This window comes from Ambystoma mexicanum, chromosome 4q (assembly GCF_040938575.1).
Source record: "Ambystoma mexicanum isolate Mex_15411 chromosome 4q, UKY_AmexF1_1, whole genome shotgun sequence".
Taxonomy (NCBI): Eukaryota; Metazoa; Chordata; class Amphibia; order Caudata; family Ambystomatidae; genus Ambystoma; species Ambystoma mexicanum.
The window spans coordinates 194,224,811-194,251,383 of NC_090928.1; the positions used below are offsets into that span (position 1 = coordinate 194,224,811).

Genomic DNA, 26,573 nt, shown 5'->3' on the forward strand with positions numbered 1-26,573 from the left:
AAACTGTACAATTATCATAAAAATCTCCTAACAGAACACTGAGGTTCATATATAACTTCTGGTCCCTCGCATAATATTTCTAACCCGAAGACAACAGTGTACAAAAGTCATCCTACATCTCTTGTATGTTATGGTACCCAGGCCACCCTTGGGGAAAACTGATTTGTACAGGACGAGTGACCAGACCTGGTTTCTTTTTTTTTTTTTTTTTTTTTTTTTTTTTTTAAGTGTCGAGATTTGAGAGCAGGTCTTCACGGGTGTTCAGGAGAGCAGTTTCTGTGCTTCTGGCTGCTCTTAAACAAGACTGATGGTCATGGAGACAAACAACAGATTCGGTATGGAGAGTGAGCTAGGAGATGGCCCGCTTTTCCAGGAGTTTGTCGAGGAAACGAGTGGAGATTGGGCGGTAGTTTGCCGGAGAGGAAGGATCGAGAGAGGAAGGATCGGCAGAAGGCTTCTTCAGGAGAGGGTGCACAAGGGAGTGCTTTAGGGGGCATGGGCGAGTTCCAGTGGCAAAGGAGCAGAAATTTGCCAAGGCAAGGGTGTTAATGTGGTCCTTGATGGATCTGGAGGCGCACCTACTTGGACGATACTTTCATAGATCGGACTGGTCTAGAAATATTGCGAGGAGTGAACACAGGGAAAGAGGAGTATGGAGAAGGAGGGGGAGAGGCGGCCTAAGCGGGGTTCGAGAGAGGAAGAGGAGAGAGAGGACAGGATGTCCTGAGTTTTTGTGGTGAAGTGAGAAGCCAGTGCCATGCAGAGGGCCTCAGAGTGAACAAGAGGGGTGGAGACTGCAGCAGGATTGGCCAGCTACTTGCATATTTTGAAAAGTTAAGCCATGCTTGTAAGAGGCCCCAACGACGTGGGCTTGGATGTAGGTTCTCTTCTTGGAAAGGACAGAGTCTGTATTGCCTTTGGAGCAGGCGACAAGCCAGTTTGTCAGAGGATGCTTCTGATGTCCTCCACTTCCTTTCTGCCACCCGGCACTTGCGTTTGAAGGTGGCAAGGTAGGAGTCATACCAAGAGTTGCACTTGGAGGTGGGCTTCAAATGGATCCTCAGGACAGGGGCAAGGACATCAAGAGTGTTAGTGATAGAGAGATGCAGGTTAGAGAGGGCTGTGTCAGAGTACGAGTCAGCTGCAGGCGTAGGAGGCGGCAAGAAAGTAGCGGCGAAAGCCTCCACTGACGCATGCTTCATGGGCCGGATGGCCAAGAAGGTGGGTGGCAGTGCTGGGGTCGGCTTCACCTAGAAGACAGAGCGTCAGGTGGGAAGAGAAGAATGTTGCGAGAAGGGGATGTCGGAGGAGATGAGTACATCCAGGGTGTGCCCAGCGGAGTGTGTCGGGACAGAGGGTAGAATAGAAAGTCGCAGAGATTGTAAAAGAGCCAGAGGAGGTGTTAGAAGTATCCAGATTGATGTTGAGGTTTCCAAGAAGGAGAAGTTGAGAGGTGGAGCCAAGGGGAGAGGAGAGGTTGGCTCACTCAGAGAGGAAGGGGGTAACCTGGCAAGGTGGCCTGTAAATAGTGGCCGCTGAGCAGTAAGAGAGGCCAGGAGAGATGGAGAACCTGCAGAACAGGCATTCAAAGGAGGAGTAGGCCTGCATAGGAATGACAGAAGCAGGGATCCACTCCGGAACGATCAGAGCTACTCCACCTCCTGGAAAGTTGGTTCAGGGTTCGGAGAGGATCCTGTAACCATCGGGAGGTTGCGGGGGGTCAAAACTTGTGACAGAACTGGCCGTGAACCATGTCTCGGTGAGACAGAGGGTATCTAGATCAAGTTCTTCGAGGAGTCGGCAGATGTCAGATGAGTGTTTGACAGCAGAGCAAGAGTTGTGAGTAGCGCTGTGTAGCAGATTGCCACATTTGAAAGACTTAACACACTTTGAACAGTTATACAAAAAGAAATCTAAAATCACAAATTGGAACCTTTTATATTTTGTACTACCCCTTTTCTATTACAGATTACACAGAAAGCAGTTTTCCCACAGTGTCTCACGAAGCCACCACAACTGAATCAGGCATTTCAGGTGTCTAGTTCCATAGATGTTGCGATTTGCTGGCTCTTTTTCAGATAGAGGACTGAATAAAATACCTGATGAGAACTCATCCAGATTTGCAGAGACATACTGTACTTTGGCTTGACAAACAGCCCTTTCATGTACTGATGCGTGCAACAAAAACCACAGCAGTGGAACAGCAGTGATAATGCACCCTCTATTGCGGCCAATGGAAAGCCACTCCCATGCATTTCACCGCTCACTCCCACATCCATTGTCTTACCTTTTGACAAGAGAGCTGGCGAGGGCAGTGGCAATGCCATGCTCCTTTCCCGTTGTCTCTTACTCATTACCGGCCAAAGGAGTGCAGCATCCCAGCGCACCAGAACATAGCCCCATGGGGTGTCCCACCCCATACCAATATATTGGGGCCACACAGCAGAGATCACAGTAAGGATTTTTTCAGCTGAAGCTAAAAGCAGCTCCTAGATATCCAGCATCACACAGGAAAAGAAGGAGCTGCTGCTGGGCAATGAGGAGCTAATATTTAGAGAGTCAAAAATGGAATCTCACATGAGGTGCAAACTTTGACTGCATTACATATTCACTATCACAGTTTAAAATGTAGAAGTGTCCCAATACTCATTTGTAAACATTTTCAAACACACAGTTAATGGGACTGTTATGTTTAGTCCTAGTAGCTGTTTGGATGAAGGTAACCTGGGCTTCAAGCACAGTTAACAGCTGTTCCGATCAAGCTAACCAAGCTATAAAACCAAGCGCTCCTAGACTATAAGCAGGAGGTAAATAGCTCAGGTTGCAAGAGATTGAAATGTCTCTTGCTGGAAAAGTTACATGACACTTTACATTAGAAACTGATAAATTAGTCTCCTGTGATTTGACCTCATCCTTGAAACTTAAAACGTGGCCAACCTTATATTATGGTATATTATACTGTAATTTTGGATCAAAAGGTTGCACGCTGTTAGTAGTTTTAAAAATCATAGAATTAAGGCCAAATAAATATTATACCGAGATGGAACAATACAATAACTTTCGAAGTTCCAGGCTTCAGACGGTAGTTCTAAAGCTAATGAGCAACCAAAAAAGACACTAAACAATTTTTCATACAAAACAAAACTTAGATTTTGAGAGACTGCACATGAAAAGAACAAGTTACTTATCAACTGGTAACGTTTGTTCGATTGGATGTTCCTCCAACGTATTCCACATCTGACATGTAATGTCCACAGCTGTGCACTTCGGAAATGTATTTGGCAGAGGGCGTCCTGCGTCGATGGCGTTGGGTCGATGTCCCTCGAAGGCGACGTCACCGGATGTTATAAATAGGACGCACGGCGCCCATAGCCTCAGTTTATGTTTTTTCCCCTCATAACGTGTGGCACCAATCCAATGCCTGCTGGACTGCACATAGCCTTGCGGAAACGTAAGATGCAATGGCATAGGAAATTCTCCAGAGTGGCAGGCTGGGAGGGCAATGTGGAATACGTTGGTGGAACATCCAATCGAAAGAACTTCAGTTGGTAAGTAACTTGTTCTTCGAATGGATTGTGTCCTCCAATGTATTCCACATCTTTGACAGACTCCCAAAGCAGTACCAGAAAATGGAGGAGGGAAAAGAATTTAGAGTACCCAATCAGATGGCGGACTAAAGAACCGCCTTACCAAAGGCCATATCTTGACCATGGACCATATCCAGGGAATAATGTTTAACAAAGGTGTGGATAGAAGCCCATGTGGCTGCATCACAAATATTCCTAATTGGAACCCCCCGTTGTAGAGCTGTGGAAGTAGCCACGCCCCTAGTGGAATGAGCTCGCAACCCTTCAGGAGGGTCCTTACCTGCCAATCGGTAGCATTCAGTAATAGTGAGGATAATCCACCTGGACAAGGTCTGCTTGGTAACAGCCTGGCCCAATCGGTGTCCAGCATATCGCACAAAGAGTTGATCATCCACTCTGACCCTGGACATCCTAGAAATATAAACGCTCAGGGCTCTTCTAAGATCCAACCTATGGAGTCGCTCCTCTTCCTTACCAGGATGAGGAGGAGGATAGAAAGAAGAACCACCTTCTGGCTCAAATGAAATTCAGACACTACCTTAGCTAGAAAGGAAGGAGGTACCCTCAGTACAACCCTGTCCTTGTGGAACACAGTAAGGGGCGGCACAGATGAAAGTGCCTGCAATTCAATTACTCTGCGAGCGGAAGTAACAGCAACCAGGAACACCGTCTTGAAGGACAATAATCTCAAAGGCCAAGAGTGCAAAGGTTCAAACGGAGCACCCATTAGAACATTTTAAAACCAAATTCTAATCCCAAACCGGCACCTGGAAAGGGGACGGCGGGAACACAGTCAGTCCTTTAAGAAATTGACAAATCAAAGGAATCTTAAAGAACATTCTTCAGACGAGCACTTAAAGATAGACAGCGCTGCCAGGTAACCTTTAATGGTACCCACTTGAAGGCCTGTGTAGGCCAAAGAAAGCAAGAAATACAAAACCATAGGAATGGAACACTGAAAAGGATAAACATTCTGTCCTCTGCACCAGTCGCAAAACTTAAGCCAATGGTACAGGGATTTTGTTGCCGGCCTTCTGGCCGAAAGCAACACCTCCATCACATCATCCGGGAGGTCCCAATCCTTACTTATATCTCAAGCTTTCAGATACCAAGCGTGAAGGTTCAGAGTCCTGACCTCTGGATGGAGAACCTGACCCCCCCCTCTCGCGAGAGTAGATCCTCCCAGTAGGGAAGACGGCATGGAGGGCAGATGGAAATTTCTAGAAGCTCCGGGTACCATGCTCTCCGGGCCCAATCCGGAGCAATGAGGATCATGATAACACTTTGAGGAATGACGGGGACTGGAGGAAACGCGTACAGCAGTGGGAATGACTAATCCATCACAAATGCGTCTCCTAAGGCTCCTCTCAGAGGAAACTCCCTTGAGCAGAATCTCTCGCACTTCCGGTTGGCACTGGTGGCGAAGAGATTCACTTGCGGGGATCCCCAAAGGGCAAAGATCTCCAGAAGGACTTCCTGAGCCAACTCCCACTCGTGAGAGACCGTGCTTTGCCTGCTCAGAGCATCCGCTGCTGCATTTTCATCTCCGGCCAGATGCACTGCCGAGATCGAAATTCCCTGCTGGATGGCCCAGAACCAGAGCTGCATTGCCTCTCTGCACAGCGGGAATGACCCTACCCCCCCCCCCCATTTTTGCTGAGGTAATGCATGGCCACTATGTTGTCTGTCATGATCAGGGCACTCTTCCCCCGCACAGACGGAAGAAAAGCCTGATGGCCCTCAGCTCTAACAAGTTGATGTGGAGTTTGGACTATGACAGAGAAGAACGACCGCTGGCGGTCAAGTCGTCGGCATGAGCCCCCCATCCTGTGAGGGAAGCATCTGTCACTAGAGCCACCTCCGACCACGGATGCCAAAACTGCTCCCCCTTCATCAGGTTCCCTTTGTTGGCCCACCACAGAAGATCTTGGGCCACCGAGATTGGAATCTGAACGGGATCCGACATTCTGCCTGAGAACTGCGACCACTGCATCTTGAGGACCCATTGCAGGGATCTCATCCTCAGCCTGGCGTCTGCCACCAGAAAAATGCAGGATGCCATGAGGCAGAGCAACCTTAAGAATTCGAAAGATAGGAGACTCTGGAAATGTTGAAACTTGTCCACCATCTGCACAATGTGATGAGCCCTCACCTTGGGAGGCGAGCACTTCACCAAGGACGTGTCCAACACAGCCCCGATGTACTGGAGCTGTTGGGAAGGTGTCAGATGCGACGACTTGAAATTGAGGGAGAAGCCCAGCCGTGTAGGGCGCGGCAGGGGAGACCGAGGTGAGCCAATGCCTGCTTGGGAGACCGCGCACGGATTAGCCAATCGTCCAGGTAGGGGTAGACGCGAATCCCCCCCTCGCCTGAGATACGCTGCCACCACCACCATCAGCTTGGTAAAGACCCTCGGGCGGAGGTCAATCCAAATGGCAGGACCCGAATGGAAAGTGTTAGTCGCCAGCCGCAAACCTCAGGTACTTTCTGTGCTTGAGATGAATCGGCACATGAAAGTAAGCATTCTGTAGGTCCAGAGACACCAACCAATCCTGAAGTTGAAGGGCCTGGAGGACTTGAGAAAGAGTTACCATCTTGAACTTGTCCTTCCTAAGAAGTTTGTTCAACCAACAGACGTCCAGGATGGGTCTCAATCTCCCGTCTTTCTTTGAGATCAAAAAAATAAGGGGACTACCATCCCTTGTTCCAGGAGCGGATCCGGAAGCTTCAAAGAGAGATTCCCTGGTGGATTGTCGTGAGGCCGCTTTAGGAAGGGAAGGCAGTGCCGTGGGCAATTGTATCCAGAACCCACACATCCGAAGTAATGGCTCGCCACTCTTCGAGATGCTGAGACAGTCTGCTCCCAACCGGAGAACCATGGGACATGGCCTCATGACTGTTTTGGAGCGGCTGTGGCAGCGCCTGAAGGCAAAGAGGCAGCTGCCTGAGCAGCTTTCACACCTCTATTTCCCCGACCACCACGGGTACTCATACGCTGACCCCTTTGACTGGCGGCTCCTCTCGTTCTATCAAAGGAGTAGTAATGAAAGGAACCTCCCCACCACTGTTGTCCCCTAGGACGAAAAGGCAGAGGTAGGCGCACGGCTGCGCTTAAAGATTTTGCTGCAGCTTTTGAGATCTGCAACCTCTCAAGGCACTAGTCAGCCTTGCTGCCAAACAAATGCGCACCATCAAAGGGCATGTTCAAAAGACGGGCTTGTACATCCGGAGCAAAACCTGACATCCGCAACCAGGCAAATCTGTGTAGAACGGTGCTCGCAGCCATGGACCGGCTAACACTGTCAGCCGTGTCCAAACCCGACGGAAGGGAGTCACACATGGCATCCTTGCCATCTTGCACGAGAGCAAGGAACCCATCCCTTTCTTCCCCCTCTGATACATACTCAGCCGCAAGAGAAACACAGTTCCACAGAGTGTGTGAAAACCTTGCCAAGGCACAAGTGGAGTTGGCAGATTTCAGCGCCATACTCCCCGCAGAAAACACCTTGCATGCCCAACCGTCAAAGCGTTTGTCGTCCCAATCAGGAGGGATGGTAGGGTACGCCACCTGCCTCGAGGTGGCCGTAGCCGCCTGAACCACCAAACTCTCGGGAGTGGATAGGTTGCTGGGGTCGCTACCGGAAGGGTGGTATTTCTTGGTCAACGATTTGTTAACCGCCGGAAGAGATTCCGATGACTACCAAGCAGCCGCCACCCTTTTCTGCAAGGTTAGATGAAAAGGTAACACCGGGTCAGAGGATGGACCTTGATCTAAAATGTCCTCATGAGCTCATCTTCCACAAAATCCTCAGGAGGACTGCACCAGCCCAGATACTCCAAGACCCTAGCCATGATTCTCCTGTAGGACGACTCAGCATGAGCCCCAGGCTCAGGCCTGCCAAATTTCACTTCCGGAGAAGTGTCCAGGCCACTAACGTCATGAAGGATTTGCCTCAACTCCTCCAGTTGGCTATCCCCAGAAAAGACAAGCGCCCCAACAGGCTCAACAGCATCAAGATAAAAATCGAACCTCTCCTCCTCCTCATAGATGTCACCCAGAGGAAGGAAGAAGTCCTGTCTCGGAACAGGCGAGGTCCTGGAGTCCATAACAGGCCTCAGACTTGGAAGTAGCCTTCCTAGGAGGATCCACAGCAATAGGGATCTCTGATGGCAAATTTTGGCCAAAGGGCCTCGAAGTCGTCGAGGGCGCTGATGGCTTCGGCGTCGAGGGCGTCGGCGTTGACGGCGCTGTGGGCTGATACGAAGGCAGAGCTTCGGCGTCGGTATCTGACAGACACGGCGCCGACGGAGTCAACGCCGACCTCGAGCCCTTAGCAGGTTTCTGCGGTCTCGCTGGGGACGAGGACCGAGACCTGGAAGCATGTCTCTTGCGACCATCTTGAGCCTTGTCCGAACAGGACCTCAAAGGTTCCTGATGAAGATCGTGCCAAGGACCCGTGCCCCAAGGCGTGCAAGCTACGGATCGAGACCGTTCCTTACCGGCTTCGTCAGAAGGCGCGGATGGAACTGTGCCCTGTGATCGGAAAATCGCCATCATCTGCTCCCGAAAAGCAGCCCATTCCTCCGGGGCAGAGGATTTAGTCGGGCAAGCCACTTTCCTCGCAGTGCCATCCACCGAGGAGGATGGGGAAGGCGACCAGTGACGGCACTTCCTAGAACGCCGAGACAAGGACGAATGGCAGGAACCACTCCGAGACCCCAGGGACTCCTTCTGACACATAGAGTCACCCCTCGGGTCGTCGGTGGACATACCTTTGTACTTGGATTTACTAGACTTACTGGGTTTTGAACCCCTACCTACCTGGAGCTTCCCCTTACGTTCGCGCAAGGCCTTAGCAGTCAGCGACTGGCATTTGGAACAGTCGTCGGTGTCATAACTCTCACCCAAGGACTACAAACAAACTCGATGCGGGTCGGTGATCAACATTTTAGACTTGCAGTCTCGGCAGGTCTTAAAGCCAGACCGCGGAGTCGGAGGGGTCGAAGAGGAAGACATTCTCACGTAGAATCCACAAGGCATGCCGAGTTCTCAAAGCAAACACGTTTGCAGAAAAAACGAAACTGAGGCTATGGGTGCTGTGCGTCCCATTTATAACATCCGGTGTCGTCGTCCTCGACGGAGGCCTTTGAGGGACATCGGCCGACACCACTGACGCAGGACGCCCTCTGCCGAAAAGTTTTCCGAAGTGCACAGCTGTGGACATTACATGTCAAAGATGTGGAATACGTTGGAGGACACAATCCATTTGAAATGAAGAGACTACTGAAGAACATTCCGGGGAAAAAAAAAAGAAAACACTTTCAGGAAAAATATTTAAGAATTGTCTCATTGATTGACATGAACCCATACCTCACACTGAGGTGGTGCATGCCACAAAGCATTTAAAAACGGGTTTAAGAAATATTGGGAGTTATTTACTTATGAAAATATACTATATTTCAGACACACGTACAGTCTACCCAAGAGATTCAGGAGGCGCGTCAGGTCCAACACTGAATAAGGTTTAGTATGTTACACTGGGCTATGTTCTGTTGCATGTCCGGTTTCAAGCCATCCAAACATGTTGGTAATGTTGTGCTCTGCTGGGATCAAATGTGTTAATTTCCCAAAACTAAAAGCACATTAACTAGAATCAACCTGAGTGCTAATGTATGTACTCATTGGCTCCTTTTGGGGGAGGGGGACATTATGATGTGCGTTTCCTTTTATACTAACTGGTTAGGTCATGTTCTTTTATGTTGAGGTTTCACTATAATGTTTTGCTTTAAATATTTGATTTTCAAGCACCTTTGAAGCAGCCATAAGACAGCAGGTAGCTGTCCTAAAGACGGAAAAAAAAGGAGACCTACAAAATCAGTTTTGAACCACGATGTCCTCTCTTAACAGTACACAATAACTCCAGCCCAGGGTGAAAAGGCAAGTCAAAGGCTGGATTATATAAATCAACTACCATAAGCGCCCATCCTAAGAGGATTCCTGCCTCACACACTATTAAGATCATTACACCTTAAAGGCACCACCAGGACTCTGGAACCTCCAGGAAGGCGTGACTGAGCTTCTGCTCCCAAAGAAGTTGTGGTATGAAATCCCACCATCAGTTAAGTGTGCTCACGTTTCCTTCCAGCTTTCTAGTCTATTAAACCTAGCCGTTTGTGGCTTGGCGGAGTTAGAAGAATAGGTTATGTTCCTCCCACGTATTCCGCATTTTTGATATTCGATAGCCAGCTTAAGCTGCTTTGGAATTAGTTTCTTTTGGCAGAGGGCGCTGTGCGTCGATGGCGGCGACTAGATGTCGCTCGAGGGCCTCCATCTCGAGGATTAGGTCATTGAAGGCATATATAGCACGCACAGCGTCCGTTGGCTTCAGTTCTGTTTTTTATTACAGTAGAAATACCCGCATAACCACGGGAATGACCGTACTCAGCCTTGAAGGAACGAAAGCTGTAATAGCATGGGAAAGTCTACTGTGGGGTAGGTTGGGAGGGCGATGAGGAATACGTGGGAGGAACATCCAGTCGAAAGAACTTTACCAGGGTTAAGTAACTTGTTCTTTGAATGGATTGTCTCCTTCCATGTACTCCTCATCTTTGGTAGACTCACAAAGCAATGTTGGATTTGGTGGAGGGAGTAAGAATTTCAGTTTCTTATAGCCTTTCATGAACCAAAGCTCCCATCCAGACCGAGGGAAGACTCTAAGCAGTAATGTTTTGTAAACGTGTGAATCGTAGACCACGTTGCTGCCTCACAAATACTTTTTATCGGTACGCCCATTTGCAGGGTTGTAGAGGTAGCCATGCCGCTGGTAGAATGGACTCTTAACCCTTCAGGAACATCCTTGCCTACCAGTCTGCAACAATCCGAATTAGCCAGAATGATCCACCTGGATAAGGTCTGTTTCGTATCAGCCTGACCCAGTTTGTGGCCCATATAGCCAATGAAAAGTTGATCATCAATGCAAAGTTTTGACAGCCTAGATATATAAAAGCTCAAAGCTCTTCGACGGTCCAACCTGTGTAATCTTTCCTCCTCCTTTCCAGGAGGAGGTGGGGGATAGAAAGAAGGTAAAACTATTTTCTGTCCTACGTGAAAGTCAGAAATGATCTTGGGTAGGAATGAAGGTTTAACCCTCAGAAAAACTCAATCCTTATGGAAGATAGTAAAGGGTGGCTTAGACGAAAGTGCCTGCAACTCAATCTATGGGCTGAAGTTAAAGCTACCAAGAGAATGATTTTAAAAGTTAACCTTAAAGGACATGAGTGTAAAGGTTCAAAGGATGCACACATAAGACATTCTATACCAGATTAAGGTCCCAAGTTGGAACATGGAAAGGAGATTGGGGGGGTCGGAGGGAGAACACATTGGTGAGCCCCTTTAGAAATTGTGTCACCAGTGGAATTTGAAATATGAACATTCCTCTGACGAGCGCTTAAAGATGGACAGTGCCGCCAAATAGCCTTTAATAGTACCAATCTGGAGCCCTAGATTGGCTTAAGATAGTCAAAAGGATAAAACATCTTGTGCTTTACACAGAAAATTATCTACATTCTGTTCCTTGCACCAGTTGCAGAATTTATTCCAATGGCACAAAGACTTTGTTGCTGGCCTTCTGGACGAAAGCAAAATCTCCATTATATCATCGGTGAGGTCCCAATCCTTGTATCCCAGCCTCTCAGAAACCAAGCGTGACGGTTGAGTGTCTTGACCTCTGGATGGAGAACCCTCCTATCGCGAGAGAAGGTTCTCTCTTTGTGGAAGATGCATTTGAGGACAGATGGTCATGTCCAAAAGGTCCGGGTACCACATCCTCCTGGCCCAATCCGGGGCAATTAGGACCATGCGTTTCCTGAACTTTCTCAACCTCAGGATCACGTTAGGAATGACAGGGACTGGAGGAAACGCATACAGGAGTGTAAACTCCCAGACCACCATGAACGCGTCTCCTAGAGCTCCTCTTGGGGGAAATTCCCTGGAGCAGTACAGTTTGCACTTCCGGGTTGACACCTCTCGCAAACAGATCCACTTCAGGGTTCCCCAAAAGGGTGAAGATCTCTTGAAGGACTTCCTGAGCTAGTTCCCACTCGTGGGAGACTGCACTGCCTGCTCAGAGCATCCACCACCATGTTTTCCTCCTATCTGAACTGCATCTAGAGATTATTTCTCGAATTGCCCAGTACCAGAGCTGCATTGCCTCTCTGCACAGTGGTAGTGACCCTACACCTCCCTTGTTGAGGTAGTACATGGCCAATGTGTTGTCATTATCAGAACATTATTTCCCCGTAGAGAGGGCAGAAAGGCCTTCAGCACTAGGCCGATTGCCCTCAGCTCCAAAAGATTGATATGTAGTTAGGACTCTGATGGAGACCAACCATCGCTACCTGTCAGATCATTGGTGGGGGTTCCCCACTCCGTGAGTGAGGCATCCATCACTACTGTTATCTCCAGCCAAGGTGCCCAAAAAAGGTTCTCCCTTCAGAACGTTGTCCTTGCAGGCCCAGCACAGAAGATCATGTGCGACCCTGCTTGGGACCTGAAGTAGGTCCGACATCTTTCCTGAGCACTGTGACAGTTGAGTTCTGAGAGGCCATTGAAGGGATTTCATCCTCAGGCAGGCCTCTAGCATCAGGAAAATTCAGGATGTTGAGGGTGAGCAACCTAAAAAAAAAATTTAAAAAAAACCCAAACAATCGAAGGCCAGGAGACACAGGTCAGTTTAAAATTTGGTGACCATCTGCAGAATGTCTTGAGCCCTCACCTCGGGTGGCAAGCTCTTTCCCAAGGATTTATCCAGTACAGCTCTGATGAACTGGAGCTTTTGAGAAGGTGTCATATGGGACTTCTTGTAATTGACAGAGAAGTCCAATCTGTAAAGAGAGTACGAGGTGACGTTGAGATGATCCAGGACTTGTTCAGGAGAACGCGCCCTGATCAGCCGATCGTCCAGGTAGGGGTAGACGTGAATTCCCCTCCCCGAGACTCACTGCCACCACCGCCATAAGTTTGGTGAAAACCCTCGGGTGGAGGTTAGCCCGAATGGCAGAACTCGAAATTGATCATGAGAACCGCCAACTGCGAACCTTAGGTATTCTCTGTGCTTGAGATGGATTGGCACATGAAAATAAGCATCCTGAAGATCCATCCAGAGGTGCAAGGCAGGAGCACAGTGCCCTCCGACAGACGGGCAACTGGCTCGGGCAGGGCCTTCCCCGTACTGGCTGCTAAGAACGGGAACAACCTACCCTTAACCCTCCGACTGGAACCAAGCTACCTGGCCTTTAGGAAGAGCCTTAAAACACAAATAAAGGCTACCTGCACCTGTACATTCAGTTAGTTTAGGTCAGATTGTTAAAAGTCTTTTAGGTAGTGTCATGTTTTATGTTGCGTGCACCAATGCCTGCTGGCTTTCTGCAATTTACAAGTACATAAATAAAATAAATATAAAACCAATGATACCAACCAATCCTGGAGTTGGAGGGCCTGAAGGATCTGAGAATGCATGACCATCTTGAACTTGTCCTTGCTGAGGAACTTGTTCAAGTATCTAAAGTCCAAGGTGGGTCTCAGTCCTCCGTCCTTCTTGGGTATTAGGAAATAAGGGGAATACCAAACACTGTTCCTCTCCGCTACAGGCACTGGTTCTATAGCGCCTTTCCCTAGCAGGGTTAAAATCTCCTGCACAAGGAACGGATCTGGAACCCTCAAAGAGTGGTTCCTCGGTGGATTGTTCTGAGGTCTCTGTATAAAAGGAAGGCAGTACCTGTGGGCTACAGTTTCCAAAGTAATGTATCGCCATTCTTCGAGATGCTGAGACAGTCTGCCTCCCACTGGTGAATTGTGACTCAAGACCTCAGAAGTTTTGAGGCAGCTGATGCAGTGGCAGATGTTAAGGATGCCCCTGCTTGAGCTGGCTTTGTACCCCTTCCTTGTCCACCACGAGGAAATCTTATTTGGCCCCTTTGACTAGCCATTCCTCTCGCCCTTCCAACTGAGGAGTAGTAGCTTAAAGATCTACCCTTCCAAGGTTGTCCATTAGGCCGAAAAGGCTTAGATTGCCCAATAACAGCGCCTAAATATTTGGCTGCCGCCTTCAAGCTCTGCAACTTCTCAAGACTCTTACTTGTTTCCAAAAAGGTGAGACCCGTAAAAGGGCATGTTGAGAAGTCTGGATTGCACATCCGGTGCAAAACCGGACTTTCGCAACCACGCAAACCTGCGCATAACCGTGCGAGTAGCCATGGCTCTGCTGATGCTACGGGAATATGCTCTGCAGCCATGGAAATGCAGTCCCACAGAGTGAATGTACATTTTGCAAGGGCACATGTGAAGTTGGCAGATATTAATGCCACAGTCCCTGCAGAAAATACCTTACGTGGCCATCTGTCTACTCTTTTGCCGTCCCTATCAGGAGGGATGGTAGGGTAAACCTCCTGCTTAGATGTTGCAGTAGCTGCCTGCAACACCAGACTCTCTGGAGTGGGGTGTTTTGACAGGTAGTCTGGGTCACTACTGGAAGGGCGGTAATTCTTGGTCAAGTGTTTGTTTACAGCCGGATTGGTTTCCAGTGTTTCCCAATTCGACGCCACCCTGTTCTGCAAAGCAATGTTAACCGGTAATATGGGATCTGACTGAGGACCCTTATCTAAGATGTCTGTTAGATAATCTTGTTCGAATGGCAATGGAGGCCTACTCAACCCCATGTAGTCCACTACCTTGAACATAAGTTGTCTGTAGGACGCATCTGCATGCTCCCTATCCTATGGTCTCCCAAACTCCAACTCAGGTGAGCTATCCACCCCACTTCCAGTCTGTAGATTGAGGTCTATCAACCTTGACTCCTCTGCAATAAAACTCTTTGGTACATTTGGCGTACCGAATTGGAGGCCAAATGGAGCATCTTCACCCAAGGGTTCATTTTCCTCATATATGGAAGAAAGAGACTCAAAATAGTCTTTTCTCGGTAGTGGCACATTGGTTTTCTCAGATACAAGAGGTGTTGTAAATAATGGGTTTGATGCTGGAGGAGCTGTCGAAACCTTCATTGGCGCCATAGGTTTTACTGGGGAGCTTAGCGTCGATGGCGCAGCTGGCAATGATGGCACAGCTGGCTTCGACGACCTCGACTTATGCTTTCGGCTCGATTGATCTTTCGATGTTACTTAATAGGATCGAGACCTCAACGCCTCTCGATGTAGATCTGGCCTTTGTCCCGGGATCGAGGGCATGCAGGATTTAGGTTGAGCCCTTTCCTTCCCGGCTTCTTTCGAATGCGCGGTAGAAGCATGGCTTGGAGGTTTCCGTTTTTCAAATATTTTGAGAATCTCTGCTCTGAAGGCCTCCCACTCAGCCGGAGTGGATATTTTACTTGGGCAAGAAACCCTCTCAGGCGAAGCGTCCGACGAAGTCGACGAAGGTGACCTATGGTGCCTTCGTTCTTCGAGGACGAAGAAGAGTGGTGAGAGCTACTCCTCTATCTCGATCGCTTGGCCTTCTTCCTCCAAGGAGAGTCGCCTCTCGACTAGTCAGTCGAAGGTTTCTTGGCCAGGGTAGGAGATTTGGGATTCGACCTACCTTCAATTTCCCCTTTCGTTCCTTCAAGGCCTTTCCAGTCATCGACTGGCACTTGGAGCAGCCCGAGGTGTTATGGTCTGCCCCGAGGCACCACAAACAAATAAGATGGGGATCGGTCAAAGACATTTTCGACACACAATCACAACATTTTTTGAACCTGGTCTTCGGGGTTGTCGGTGTAGACGAATAAGACATTTTCTCCATTCACTTTCGAAATAACGAAGTTGTCGCGAAAGTGAAGGTACTGCGCAGTATTTCCCAAAGCTAAAGCGGTCACAGAAAAGCTGAACTGAATCCAACGGGCACTGCATGTGCTATATATCCCTTCGATGACATCCTCTGGGCGGAGGCCCTTGAGGGACATCAGGTCCACGCCATCGACGCACAGCGCCCTCTGCCGAAAAGAAAATTCCAAAGCAGCTGAAGCTGGATATAGAATATCAACAATGATGAATACATGGGAGGACACAATCCATGCAAATATTGGCTACTGCAAAAGTACTGTCCTACGTGATTGGGCCAATGTTAACATTGGAGGGGAACAGCTGTACCAAAACTTTATACTGCTCAGTCTATTCAAAGCTGCTCCATCTCTCCGTTTCATTCCTATGAGAGACTGGCCTCCCTTTGTGAAGATTTCCATCCATAAAACACACCAAGAACAGGATATTGAGCACTTCATTTGATACCCAGAGAATCGGCAGGCCTTTGGACATTGCTGGTAACACTAACTGCAGGGATCTCAAAATCAAGACACCTAAATGACTGTCATTAATGTTTCCTCACCTGTAGCCTGCATTACATCTAGTTGCTATCACAGAAGCTAAAGCAGTTATAGAACATCTTTGCATGCAAATTCCATAAGTGAACTGTGTGTGCATTGTACTCTATCAGAACTACCAGTGTTATCGTAGAAGGGGCACTTGACTTGACTGCTCAGTTACATCCACCAATTTGTGAGCCAGGGACAGCTTTGAGGAAACCCTGCTGCTAAACTGTTGGTCAGTCTCTCCCAAATCCAGATATTAGGAAAACTAAAAGCCTTGCGAACATCTAGATCCTCTTGTGCTTGTAAAGTCTATAACCAGAATGCCCAAGGGTTACCCAAGGTAGGGTGTACTCAGACAATTAATTGGGTGCATCACAGGGTTGACTGGGAACAAAATGTAAGCCGAGACCAAACATTCAATTCAGCAGCTTTAATTTGGGGAATTGCAAGAGGTGCTGACTCAAAGTACAAATAGGATTTTTAAGTAAACACTGTCAGGAAGGTATGTCTCCTCGACTAACAAGGTCTCTTTCCCCATTAGAAGACTTTCACAGTGCCATCCCAGGTTCTCTGGCAGGAGGAAGGATAGCTCAGGGGCAACACGTTGGTCTTGTAAGCAAGACAACGCAGCGCAACACAGGTTTAAATCCTGATCCTGTGCTACTCGCTGGTATTAAGCATGTTATTAAAACAATTATTATAATTTCCTGGCCTCAGGATTGTCTGTCCCAGTCCATTCAGTTCAGGTTTTGTCAACCCTTTCTCAGAATTGCAGGCTTTAAGGTTTCCCAAACCATTCTTCTGCTGATCCGGTTGCTGTCTTGGGTACCAAACCCCAAAACTAACCTAGGCATGTCGTTTTCAGAGCAGAAGGGTCAGTTGGTGATGCTAGCAGGGAGAGTTGGACCAGCGTCTCTGGCAGTCTGCCTTATCAGGGGTCCCTTCCGTTACTTCTCCCCTCGCCTCTAGGATTTCAACATAACCTCCCTGACTCATTGTCATTCGGGGACGGCTATGCCCAGACGTGGGTCCTGTGCCCGCTGGGCCTAGCGAGCCAAGCTACTCCTCACTGGGCTGAAACATGCTTGGGGATGTTTGTGGTCTCGTTCAGAAGGGATGTGACCCAACAGTTCGGGCTGGACTACCCCTTTGGGGGTGGGACCAAGCCTTGCATATGGTCTTTCCCCTTTTGCAATTGCTTGGCAGGCGAAGAATGAGGGTCTGAGGGTTGCCCAGAACAATGCCAGAGGTTAAGATTTCTTCTAAACCTTCCAGCCATCACCTCTTTTGTTTTGCTTCGGCCAGTGGAACACAGCCATCAGCTGCACTTCAATGGGCTTTCACTCATCATTATGAGGAAACTGACTTGTCCTTCTGAACTTTGTTTCCCTTAGTCTTAGGAATTTGTTGCCACTTTTGGCAACCGTATTTCAGTGTGCAAAGTACATTACTGTACCACACACTGGGGTCCTTGTGTTTTCAGGCCCTAGCCATCCACTAAGGGCTTTTTGGTAACTGGACAATGTGCCTAGGAGTAGACTGGTGGCAGCAGAAGCTTTTTCATGTAATTTTATAACTTTTACCAAGCCATACTGTGTTTGGCTCATGACTGTGGCTAGTGTCTGCCATGGCCGTGCCACAAGGTCTTTGGTCTTCTCCTTTGGCCATTTTGACCGTTGGCCTTGCACCTGATCTTTGTGACCCGGGAGTCCTTCTTTGGGCATGCATTTGCCCACGAAAGCCCGCTCTTTTCACAGGTCACGTGTGGGGATAGCCAGTAAGTGGGCTGGGACTGTCTGGTGCCAATCCAGACTACTGGTGCCAGGATGTCTGGTGTGCCTGCGGACGTGAGAGCCTCAGTGGTCCCCGATTGGACCACTGCTGGCGTACATAAGTGAGCAGATCTCCTCATTGGCGAGCTGTGTGCGAGTATGCCTTGGGCTTTTAGGATTTGTGGAGGGGTCCTGAGTGCAGACCCACAGAGCACCCATAGATCCGAATCCACCTATACTCTGAACCAAGGACTGTACGGAACCGCGCACAGAAGGTTTGGCACCCTGAGCCTGCTGTTGTCCCGGTACAGCTCTATTTTGAACTCGATCTCCCAAGGCCTGCAAAGGTGCTTCAACCCCTTGGAGTGGTGGGACCAATCGCTTGTGACGCCTTCTCAGTGTCCTGCAAACAAGCCTTCTCTGAAGCGTCCCTGGGCCCTAGAGTGGACAGACCAGCTTGTACATTGGCACCTGTGCTGGAGCTTTAGGGTAATCCTAGTTCGCACTGCAAAGAACCTTCTTGCCAAATTCCGTTGTCCGAGCTACTTTGACCCGCAAGAAAGAAGTCCACGAGACTTGGGTGCCCCTGCGTCACTGTGCAACAGTCACTGCTGGGGACTTTCCCACCTTTCAACAAGTGTCCTGATACCAGCTGCATCAGTGCTTTTTTTGTCCTGCAATCGTGATGAGAGATCAAGCTCCAGTTGTAAACCAGACCAGCATCCGCATCCGCAGTGCCTGTGAATCTTGAAGCTTAAGCAAGGAGGGGATTTCATACTTCAGGCTACCTTCTTCAAACCTGCCAAGTTTGACCCCAGAGTGAGCTAAGGGTGGCGAGTAATCATACCACTTACCAGTGGCCCCTAGTTCATCCAACCCGTTTTCACACACAAAGGATCCCTTGATGTCCTTTTCTTGGGTGGCCCCTGCCTCCCAAGGCCCTCCAAAAGTTGGGGATAGCTTTGTTCTATGCAGCAGATCTTCCTCTGACTCTCGGAACCACATTTTCCACACTGTAGTATCCTCTTCTAACTTTTCCTCCCCCTTGAACATTGTGTTTTGTAGCGTTACACATCAGTAAGTGCTTTTATGCACAAACTCGACATTGAGCACAAGGCTTCAATCTTCGTAGGGCTGGACTTTTAAAGTTGGGGACATTCATTCCTGGAGTTGGCATTGTGATCAGGTTTGTCTGCTTTCCCTCCTCACAGGTTTTGGCGGGAATCCACACTTTACTGCATTGACCAAAAAGTGCCTGTACATATATTTTATATAGTGTGTGTAGTGATATTACTACGTTTGCCATTATTCACTGGTGTTTGTTCTGGGCCTAATAAAATGTGTAGTTTTGATATACTACTGTCTATGGGTAATTCTTGTTGTCCTACTGTGTGTGCTCATCCAAGACCACAGATCCCGCCCCACTACTCCTGAGATTTAGTCTCGGCTGCTCTCCAAGCTGCTCTCCAAGCTACCTTGAATTGTCCTGGCTAATTTCAAAGTGTTTGCTGTTTCACTAACAATGGTGAGCTCCTGAACAGCTGTTCACCAGAGCAGAGTTCAAAATCCATTCTAATAATGTCCAACATCTTCTCCTGATGTGAACACCTCCTCCTTCTCACTCCCCTGCTTCCTTCAATCACTTATCTCACACCACCTTCTCATGTCTCACCTCTCCAACACATCTCCAACCTCCTTCACCTCTCCAGCTTACAACTCTCAAATCTCCAGCCACTGCCAAACTCTAGCCACCTGCTCCTCCAGTCCACCCTGGCTAACTGACTCTCAGAATGTGCAGAAAATGCTGATTTCTGAGTGCTCTGCCGGGAGACCTTGAATTAGGAACTTTTCATGCGCTGGTCTCTGAAGTTCATATTCTCTCTGTTCAGGGATTTAAAATTACGTTCCCAGATACTGCAGGTGGAACTATAAAAGTATCGGGACAATCATTGCCAATGTTGTATGAATGAATTGGACTAGAGCTAAATAAAACGGTTCGATTTCGTTCAGTGGAGTTTTGAGCGTGCCTAGAACGAGCTTTAGGCTCTCCGTTGGAGAGGGTGTTCACTATCACTGCCCTGCATGGTCTTACTGGGGTTCTCAGGAGAGTCAGGGCTATCAGGACTGTCCTAACTGGCTGATGGACTAGGGAGGGTCGAATGCCCCAGGACTAGCCTGCAAAGGAGCACTGATTGTCCTCCGTGATGGGGCCAAAAGGAAGGGTGGCAGATGTATCCTCCCCATTAATTCCTGAGAATATGCTATGTTCCACCTTGCAGTCCCTGGTCGACTCAATTGTGGATTCAGTTGCAGGGAACAAGACTGTCAAATGGATGTTGCATCTGAGGCCACAAGCAGGGGGTGTCTCCTCTTTCAATGCTCAGGAGGGGGCAGAGATACCAATCTTCACTTTCCTCAGAAGCACCTCTCTATCTCCTGGATCTTTGAAGAATCAGTCAGCTAGAGTTGGAGGGGTCTAGAATCTTAACGTAACGGATCCCGAATAAGGGATCTACGTCCAAAAGGAGAACACTGCTGGATAATAGGAAGTTACTTTCAGATATGGGGATGAAAACATCAGTGTTCAGCCCACCTAGGCTTGTGGTGCTTTTTAAATCTAATTATGCATTTACTGATCCCAGTTGATACCATTGAATTTGTGCTGAGAAATAACGGAGGTCAAGGGGGATGCTTTGGACAGTCATATTAGCCTTTGGGGCATAGACAGGGGTCTGCAACCTTTGGATCTCCAGGTGTCTTGCACAATGATGCTTATGATCCCTCACCATTGCCTATGCTGGATAGGGTTGATGGGAGATATAGTCCAAAACATCTGCAAAGCCAAATTTTGCAGACCCCTGGCCTAGGGGATACTTAAAGTGATGTGCATTTTGGTGTTGGTTCCAATTTCTGAATAGCAATAGTGGGGATTAGGGAGGGGCTGGTAGTGTTATTTTTGGTCATGTTAAGCATCATCTTGGTGGGTCACCTTGCCACTGCCCCCACCATTCTTCATCTTTGTTCATTTTAATATCCCCAGTCCCTTGTTCTTTCCTCCCGCTTTTCAAACCCATTTGTGTTCTACTGAGGCGGTATTGGTGTGCTTTTCTTGAAAAATGTGCATACATGTGCTGGTTTCAAAGCTATTCTTTCTTTTATGATCAATTGATACACAATAAAAGATGTTAAAGACAGTCAGGATCCTCATTTACAGCAAGCAATTCAGACAGGCAATTATTCTTACATATTTTTTTTAAAAGAAATACTTTAACGGTCTTTCGTTAGTTACAGACCTAGTATCCTTACAAGTTAATGTGCTACATGAAAACAAATCATGAACTTTAGTTCAAATGATAACAATCAACTAAAAACATACATGAACCTTGACTGGAATTTGAAAACTTACCCGCATCATTTCATTCTCCAGTTGTTTCTTTCGATGCATTCTCTGGTGATGAGATTTTAGGATGTTCTCCACATGTTGTTCCATGAAAAATTTGAAGGCCTGTGGAGAGTAGCTCTGAATGCGAGACTCCCTCCGCTCTTCGTCTCTCTTGTTTCTTCTCACAGGAACAGGAGAAGTGGTTATCTGTTTTCTTTCTTTGTCTTGACTTTCCACACATTCGGAACCTTTTTCACTGTCCTCATCTTTATTTGGAGGCATGGGTAAATAAGGCAGTTCTTCTTTGCTAACTTTCACTGATGAGGCATCATATGGTTGGATAGAGGGTGGCTGCTGTAATAAGTGCTTAGGATATGGTGGTGGAGGACCTTGGTAATTTGGAGCCTCTGCTACAGGCGACATGGGAGTCATGCTTACAGCTGTCCACTCTGTAAAGGATGTGTGCTGAACAGCCTGCACTGGTTGGGCCATCCAAGAAGGATGGGTAGGTGCCAGAGCAGTTTGCAGCTCTGGCTTTTGCACTCTCATGCTTTTAACAGGCTGTTGGATAGGAGCTGGTGTAATAGCAGTTACAGTGGTGGCAGAAGGCTGAGTGTTGTTATGGGGACCCTGCCGATTTCCATGGGGGTTGTTGAAGGAGTTTGATCTAACTGGAATATTCTGTTGCCAGGGAGACATCTCATGCCCACTTACTGGGGCAGACTGAGGTTGGGTAGATGAAGGCTGTGGCCAGGAGGTCGGTAGCGCAGGCACACTGATATTGTAAAGTTCCATGTTATGACTATTTCGGCTTGGCACCATAATAGAAAGTGGAAGATTTCCATTGGCATACCCAGATGTAGCAGCAGGTCCTCCAGATTGCATCTGTAAGGCGGTTGGGCTCTGTCCATTTGCAGATGCTATTGGGTGAGGTGGCGCTTGTCGATTCATCAAGTTGCTTGTTCCTTGATGTGCCATAAAATCTGACTGACCGTTACCATTCTGAGCTCCGCCTCTTGCAGAAGAATAATTGAATTTATTGTTGGAGGAGCTCTGCATAATGATGGGCTGCCGGCCGACAGGAACAGAATTCATAGCCCTTTGACCTTGTGTTGGATGATTAATTATGGGAGGCTGAGAAGGCTGGTACCCATCTGGCCATACTCCAGATGGAACTGGAGAAATCCGAGAGATCATGTACTCCATATTTCCGGAATAGCGTTTAGTTTGAGAGTTGGAATCCCAGGAAGATGGAGGTGGTGTGGTCCCCTTAGGTGGCGGAGTTTGTCCTCTAGGAGGTGGAGGTGGCGGAGTGATACTCCTTACTTGAGGTGGTGGAGGTGGGTTCACCCTCTGTCCATTCACAGGATAAGCTTGAACAAAAGTGGCTATTCCTGAGCCTGACAGAGGTCTTCCCATTTCGTGTTGAGAGTTAGGGCTCTCTGGATGGTACCCACCATCAGAAAGCGGATGGCCGAGTCGTTGAGGGACCAAGGATTCTTTTGAGCCTTTCCAGCTTTGTCTCCGGTTAACAGATTGTTGCACATTGCCTGTATTGGCAAAAGGGAACGTGTGTTATTTAAGATGAACCTTTATGCTTTTGACTGCACATTAAGACTATTAAGTGAAAAATACTGTATATCACAACCACCAAATATGCATCTAAGAACACCATATATAAAGCATGGACTCCCTTGCCAATGGTACTGTAGATGTAGTCCATGACTTCTTGCTTGCCAATTGTCTTCACCCAACTAAGCTTTAGAAACATCACAAAACTAGAAGAAGGACTAGCACACTTTTCAGAATACACAAATACACAACTACGGAAAGAAAACCCATTTCTTTTTTTTCTTTTTATTTAACAATTGTTTTAGTTGATATATCAACTTTTTCAATATAGGCATTACAATAACATATCACCTGAATTGTCAAACCGTTACATAATCAAATACAATCAGTATTACATCAACAAGGGATAGTTGGTAGATATGAACATACATACTCATTGCTCTTAGCTTTTTCACCAAATTGAGTATATAAACAGTCTACAAAGTGGTTAAAAAAAGAGACTAGGATGCATTTCTTTGGACTCACAATCAAATGGTCAGAATAATCAAGAGCTGAAAAACATTGACACATTAAAACCAGATAAAAAAGCAATATGTAAAAACGGTGTTGGTCAATAGACTTTTAAATGATTAATTTAAAACATGCCCCAACTATTCATTTTGTAGGAGTAAAAGTACTGGAATGTTAAAATATAACCGTAATCAACCCGTTTTAGAATCCTTAAAAACCTTGTTCAAACTTAACCTTTAAAATCAAGATAATACAATTTAACTTTTTAGTTATTAATGAAAAAGGTGTACATCAATATTTAGAAGAGGTATTGATCAATATACTTTTTATCTAGATTAGGTTAAAACATGAACTCACTATCCATTTTATGCAAGTAGAAGTGCTGACATTTTAGGAGATTGCAGTAATCAACATGGGTAGGCTTAGTTAAAGCCTAGTTCAAAAATGTTCCTTAAAAGCAAATAAAATGTCATTGAAAAGCAAGAAATCCCAGTTGGAGAAAGTAGATGATCCTGTGGAATCGGTGACCTTTGTCAGCTAATCACGGCCCACGATTCTTTGGAAGTTACACTTTTGTCGCACAAAATATACCGCGCAGAGGTTCTAGCTAGTAAGACATGATTTTGCCGGTCAGGATTATCCAGGGAGGGGAGATTTAAGGGCACAAGAAATTGGACAGTAGCTATGACCAGTGATATTTTAGTGGTGTTAACCACTGCCTCCCAGAGTTGTTCTTTTATCATTGAAGTCATGCGTTTTAAGTATTTGTGAAAATATCGAACTCTTAGGTCTAATATGGCAGGGCATTCAGTTATCAGATGCTCGGTGGACTCTACGGAACTTTCAATTTTACAAAATCTTCACATATATATAATTGGTGATTCTGATATGGTTTGCCTTTCTTACTTTCATCGGAGGGAGGTTCAAACGAAATCGCAAGAATGAATCGGCATAGATCCGATCCGGGAATTTGCTCATTCATGGATTTAGTAAGAAAGGCACCTGCTTTAAATGATGCATATGAATTGCATTCATCCCAAATGGTAATCCAATCCCAGCGCCAAAGTTTGATTTTTGCTTTTTCAGGATTGTTTAATAGAAGCTTGAGTGCAATATCTGCAATTTGCAGTGACGATAAGCATAACTCTTTCCATGCTTGAATCGGGCCCGAGTATGGGGATTCTAAAAGGGCTTCGAGAACCGGGAAAAGGTTGTGTGAATTGCTTAAGGCTAAAAGGCACTTCCGTAGGATGACAGCATTAGCCAGATTACAGTTGCAAAAAAGAGAGGTTAGGCATAGTTCAAATCTGATAATTGCGATTGGTGGGTTTATCCGGACGAGAAGGATAGATTTCCAGTAAATGCCTTCTATGGTGTCCCATCTAGGGGCATTGGACATTGATTTAGACTGCCATATGTAATAATCAGGACTACCTTTTGTTGGTAGAAAATTATTGCTGATCAGATTGAAAATTTCCCATATTTATTTTGGAGTGCTTTCCCTTGTGCGGCTAGGTGTCTCATTCGAGAGTAAAGTTCAGTTTTGTAAGGCTGGCCAGAAGGATGAGAGTTGGTATTCACCCCCCGAGATATTTGTATTGGTAAATTTGAGACAAAGATCTCTTCGAAAGTTGCCAGTTGAAGCTGTGTTGGAAGATAAGTTTATTAGACTTGTTAATGTTAATGGTGAGGTTGTTGTCTTGAGCATACTTGCTTAGGGCTAATCATTTTCTTTGCAGCCCTATTGGCGTTCCATCTAATATCACCAAGTCGTCCGCGTATAAAAGATAAGGTATCTCAAAGGTGCCTAGTTTAGGGGGGGAATGAGCAAACGGATTTAAAAGCGAGATGAATGTCATTAATAAAGTTAAAAAGAATCGACGCAAAGGGGCAGCCTTGTTTTAAACCAATGTTTGTTTGTATAGCTTTCGATAAAAGCCCATCTGTCATGAGTTTCACTTTAACGGATGTGTTTGGGTAAAACTGATGGATTAAAAAAAACGATGTAGTCAGAGAAATTGTTGTAAAGAAGTTTGGTCCATAAAATCTCACGAGGGACGTAATCGAAAGCATGTTTAAAATCGAAGGCTGCTTTGATTGGATGGCTTTTTATTTATGGCTGATGATAATATCATTTCAGTTTAGCGCGGTGCCAATACCTGACTGGTGTATGTCAAGTGGATTGTTCAGAGTGAGCCATTTTAAAAATGTCACAAAGTAAAAGTCTAGCAAAAATTTTACCTGTGGCATCTAAAAGCGCAATGGGTCTATAGCTGTTTGGTTAATTTCTATCGCCTTGTTTAAACATCGGAATGATTATGGTGTTTGCCACGACGACAGGATTTAGCCAGTAAAAATATTTTTTTTTAATATTAATTCAAGCGCAGAGGCCCAAGCCTCAGGATGAGCTTTACAGATGGCAGTGGTTAAGTTATCAGCACCAGCAGCTCTGGACATACTTAGCTTTTTGATTATCATAAGGATATCTAAAGTATCAAAGTCAAATTTTGTCAAGTCTGGAATTTCGGAAAATATTGAAGTTGCTGGAGCATTTGTTTTGTTTTTAAGAAGTTTGGAAAGGTTTGCTCCATGTGATTTCGCCTATAATGTTTAATTTGATTGATTTATAAGCATTTACAGGTGAATAATTAATTATACGCCATATGTCCCCGGCAGATTTGGATATAAGTGCCTTAAGCATTACTTCTGCATCATATTGTTTTTGTGCAAGAAGAATTTGTTTAATTGTATTTTTATATCTTGTTTTCAGAGTGGACCTCTCGGTTAGGTGCGTTGTGGGGAGAGGTGACGCAAAGAGCATCGTAGATCAGTTTAAAGCTCCTGGATCCGTGCATTAGAACTATATCTATGCTTAAATATTGGACGAGAGTTAAATTGCTAGTATTGTATTATTTGTATACAATCAGTATAGAATATTTGGACAATTGCATCAGAGCCTGCATTGGATTTAATAAGCCTCCGTCTTAAAGAAGCTATGAGTCGCGGGTTCCACCGAAGGCAGTTTCTGCCGCTGTTCAGTACAAGCGACGGTGTGTAGTATTGGGAACTTTACCACAAATGGGGGGACCAGTGTGTTTCGATAATGTTGTGATCACTGGCGGTAGTAGGGGTCACTTGAAAAGAAGCTATGCTTATTTGCATTCGATGATATGAATACGTAGTCTATCACTGATGTGCTCCGTCATCTAGACCACGTAAAGGCAGGTGGACAGTCTTTGAGGGAGGAGCATTTAGCATGCTGAAATTTCTAGTTTCCATTATTGTAGTCCATTTCACTGCTCGAGACTGAATATTGGCTGGAGTGATGCAGTTCATATCAAAATCTCCTGCAATGATGGTTGTCCGGACCGACTGGTCAAGCAGGATGAGATCT

The 26,573-nt window shown here is 46.6% G+C and overlaps 1 protein-coding gene across 2 annotated transcripts in view; it reads right to left on the reverse strand.

The window, feature by feature from the left end:
• The window catches only part of LATS1 (large tumor suppressor kinase 1), a 659,187-nt gene that overhangs the window by 410,542 nt on the left and 222,072 nt on the right, over positions 1–26,573 (reverse strand). For both annotated transcript variants that reach the window (XR_011268115.1, XM_069607721.1), the window contains exon 4: positions 21,122–22,647. Coding sequence is in view for 1 of the 2 variants with exons in the window: in XM_069607721.1 (XP_069463822.1) it covers positions 21,122–22,647 (1,526 nt within the window). In the remaining variant the exon portion in view is untranslated. The remainder of the gene's footprint in view (positions 1–21,121; positions 22,648–26,573) is intronic.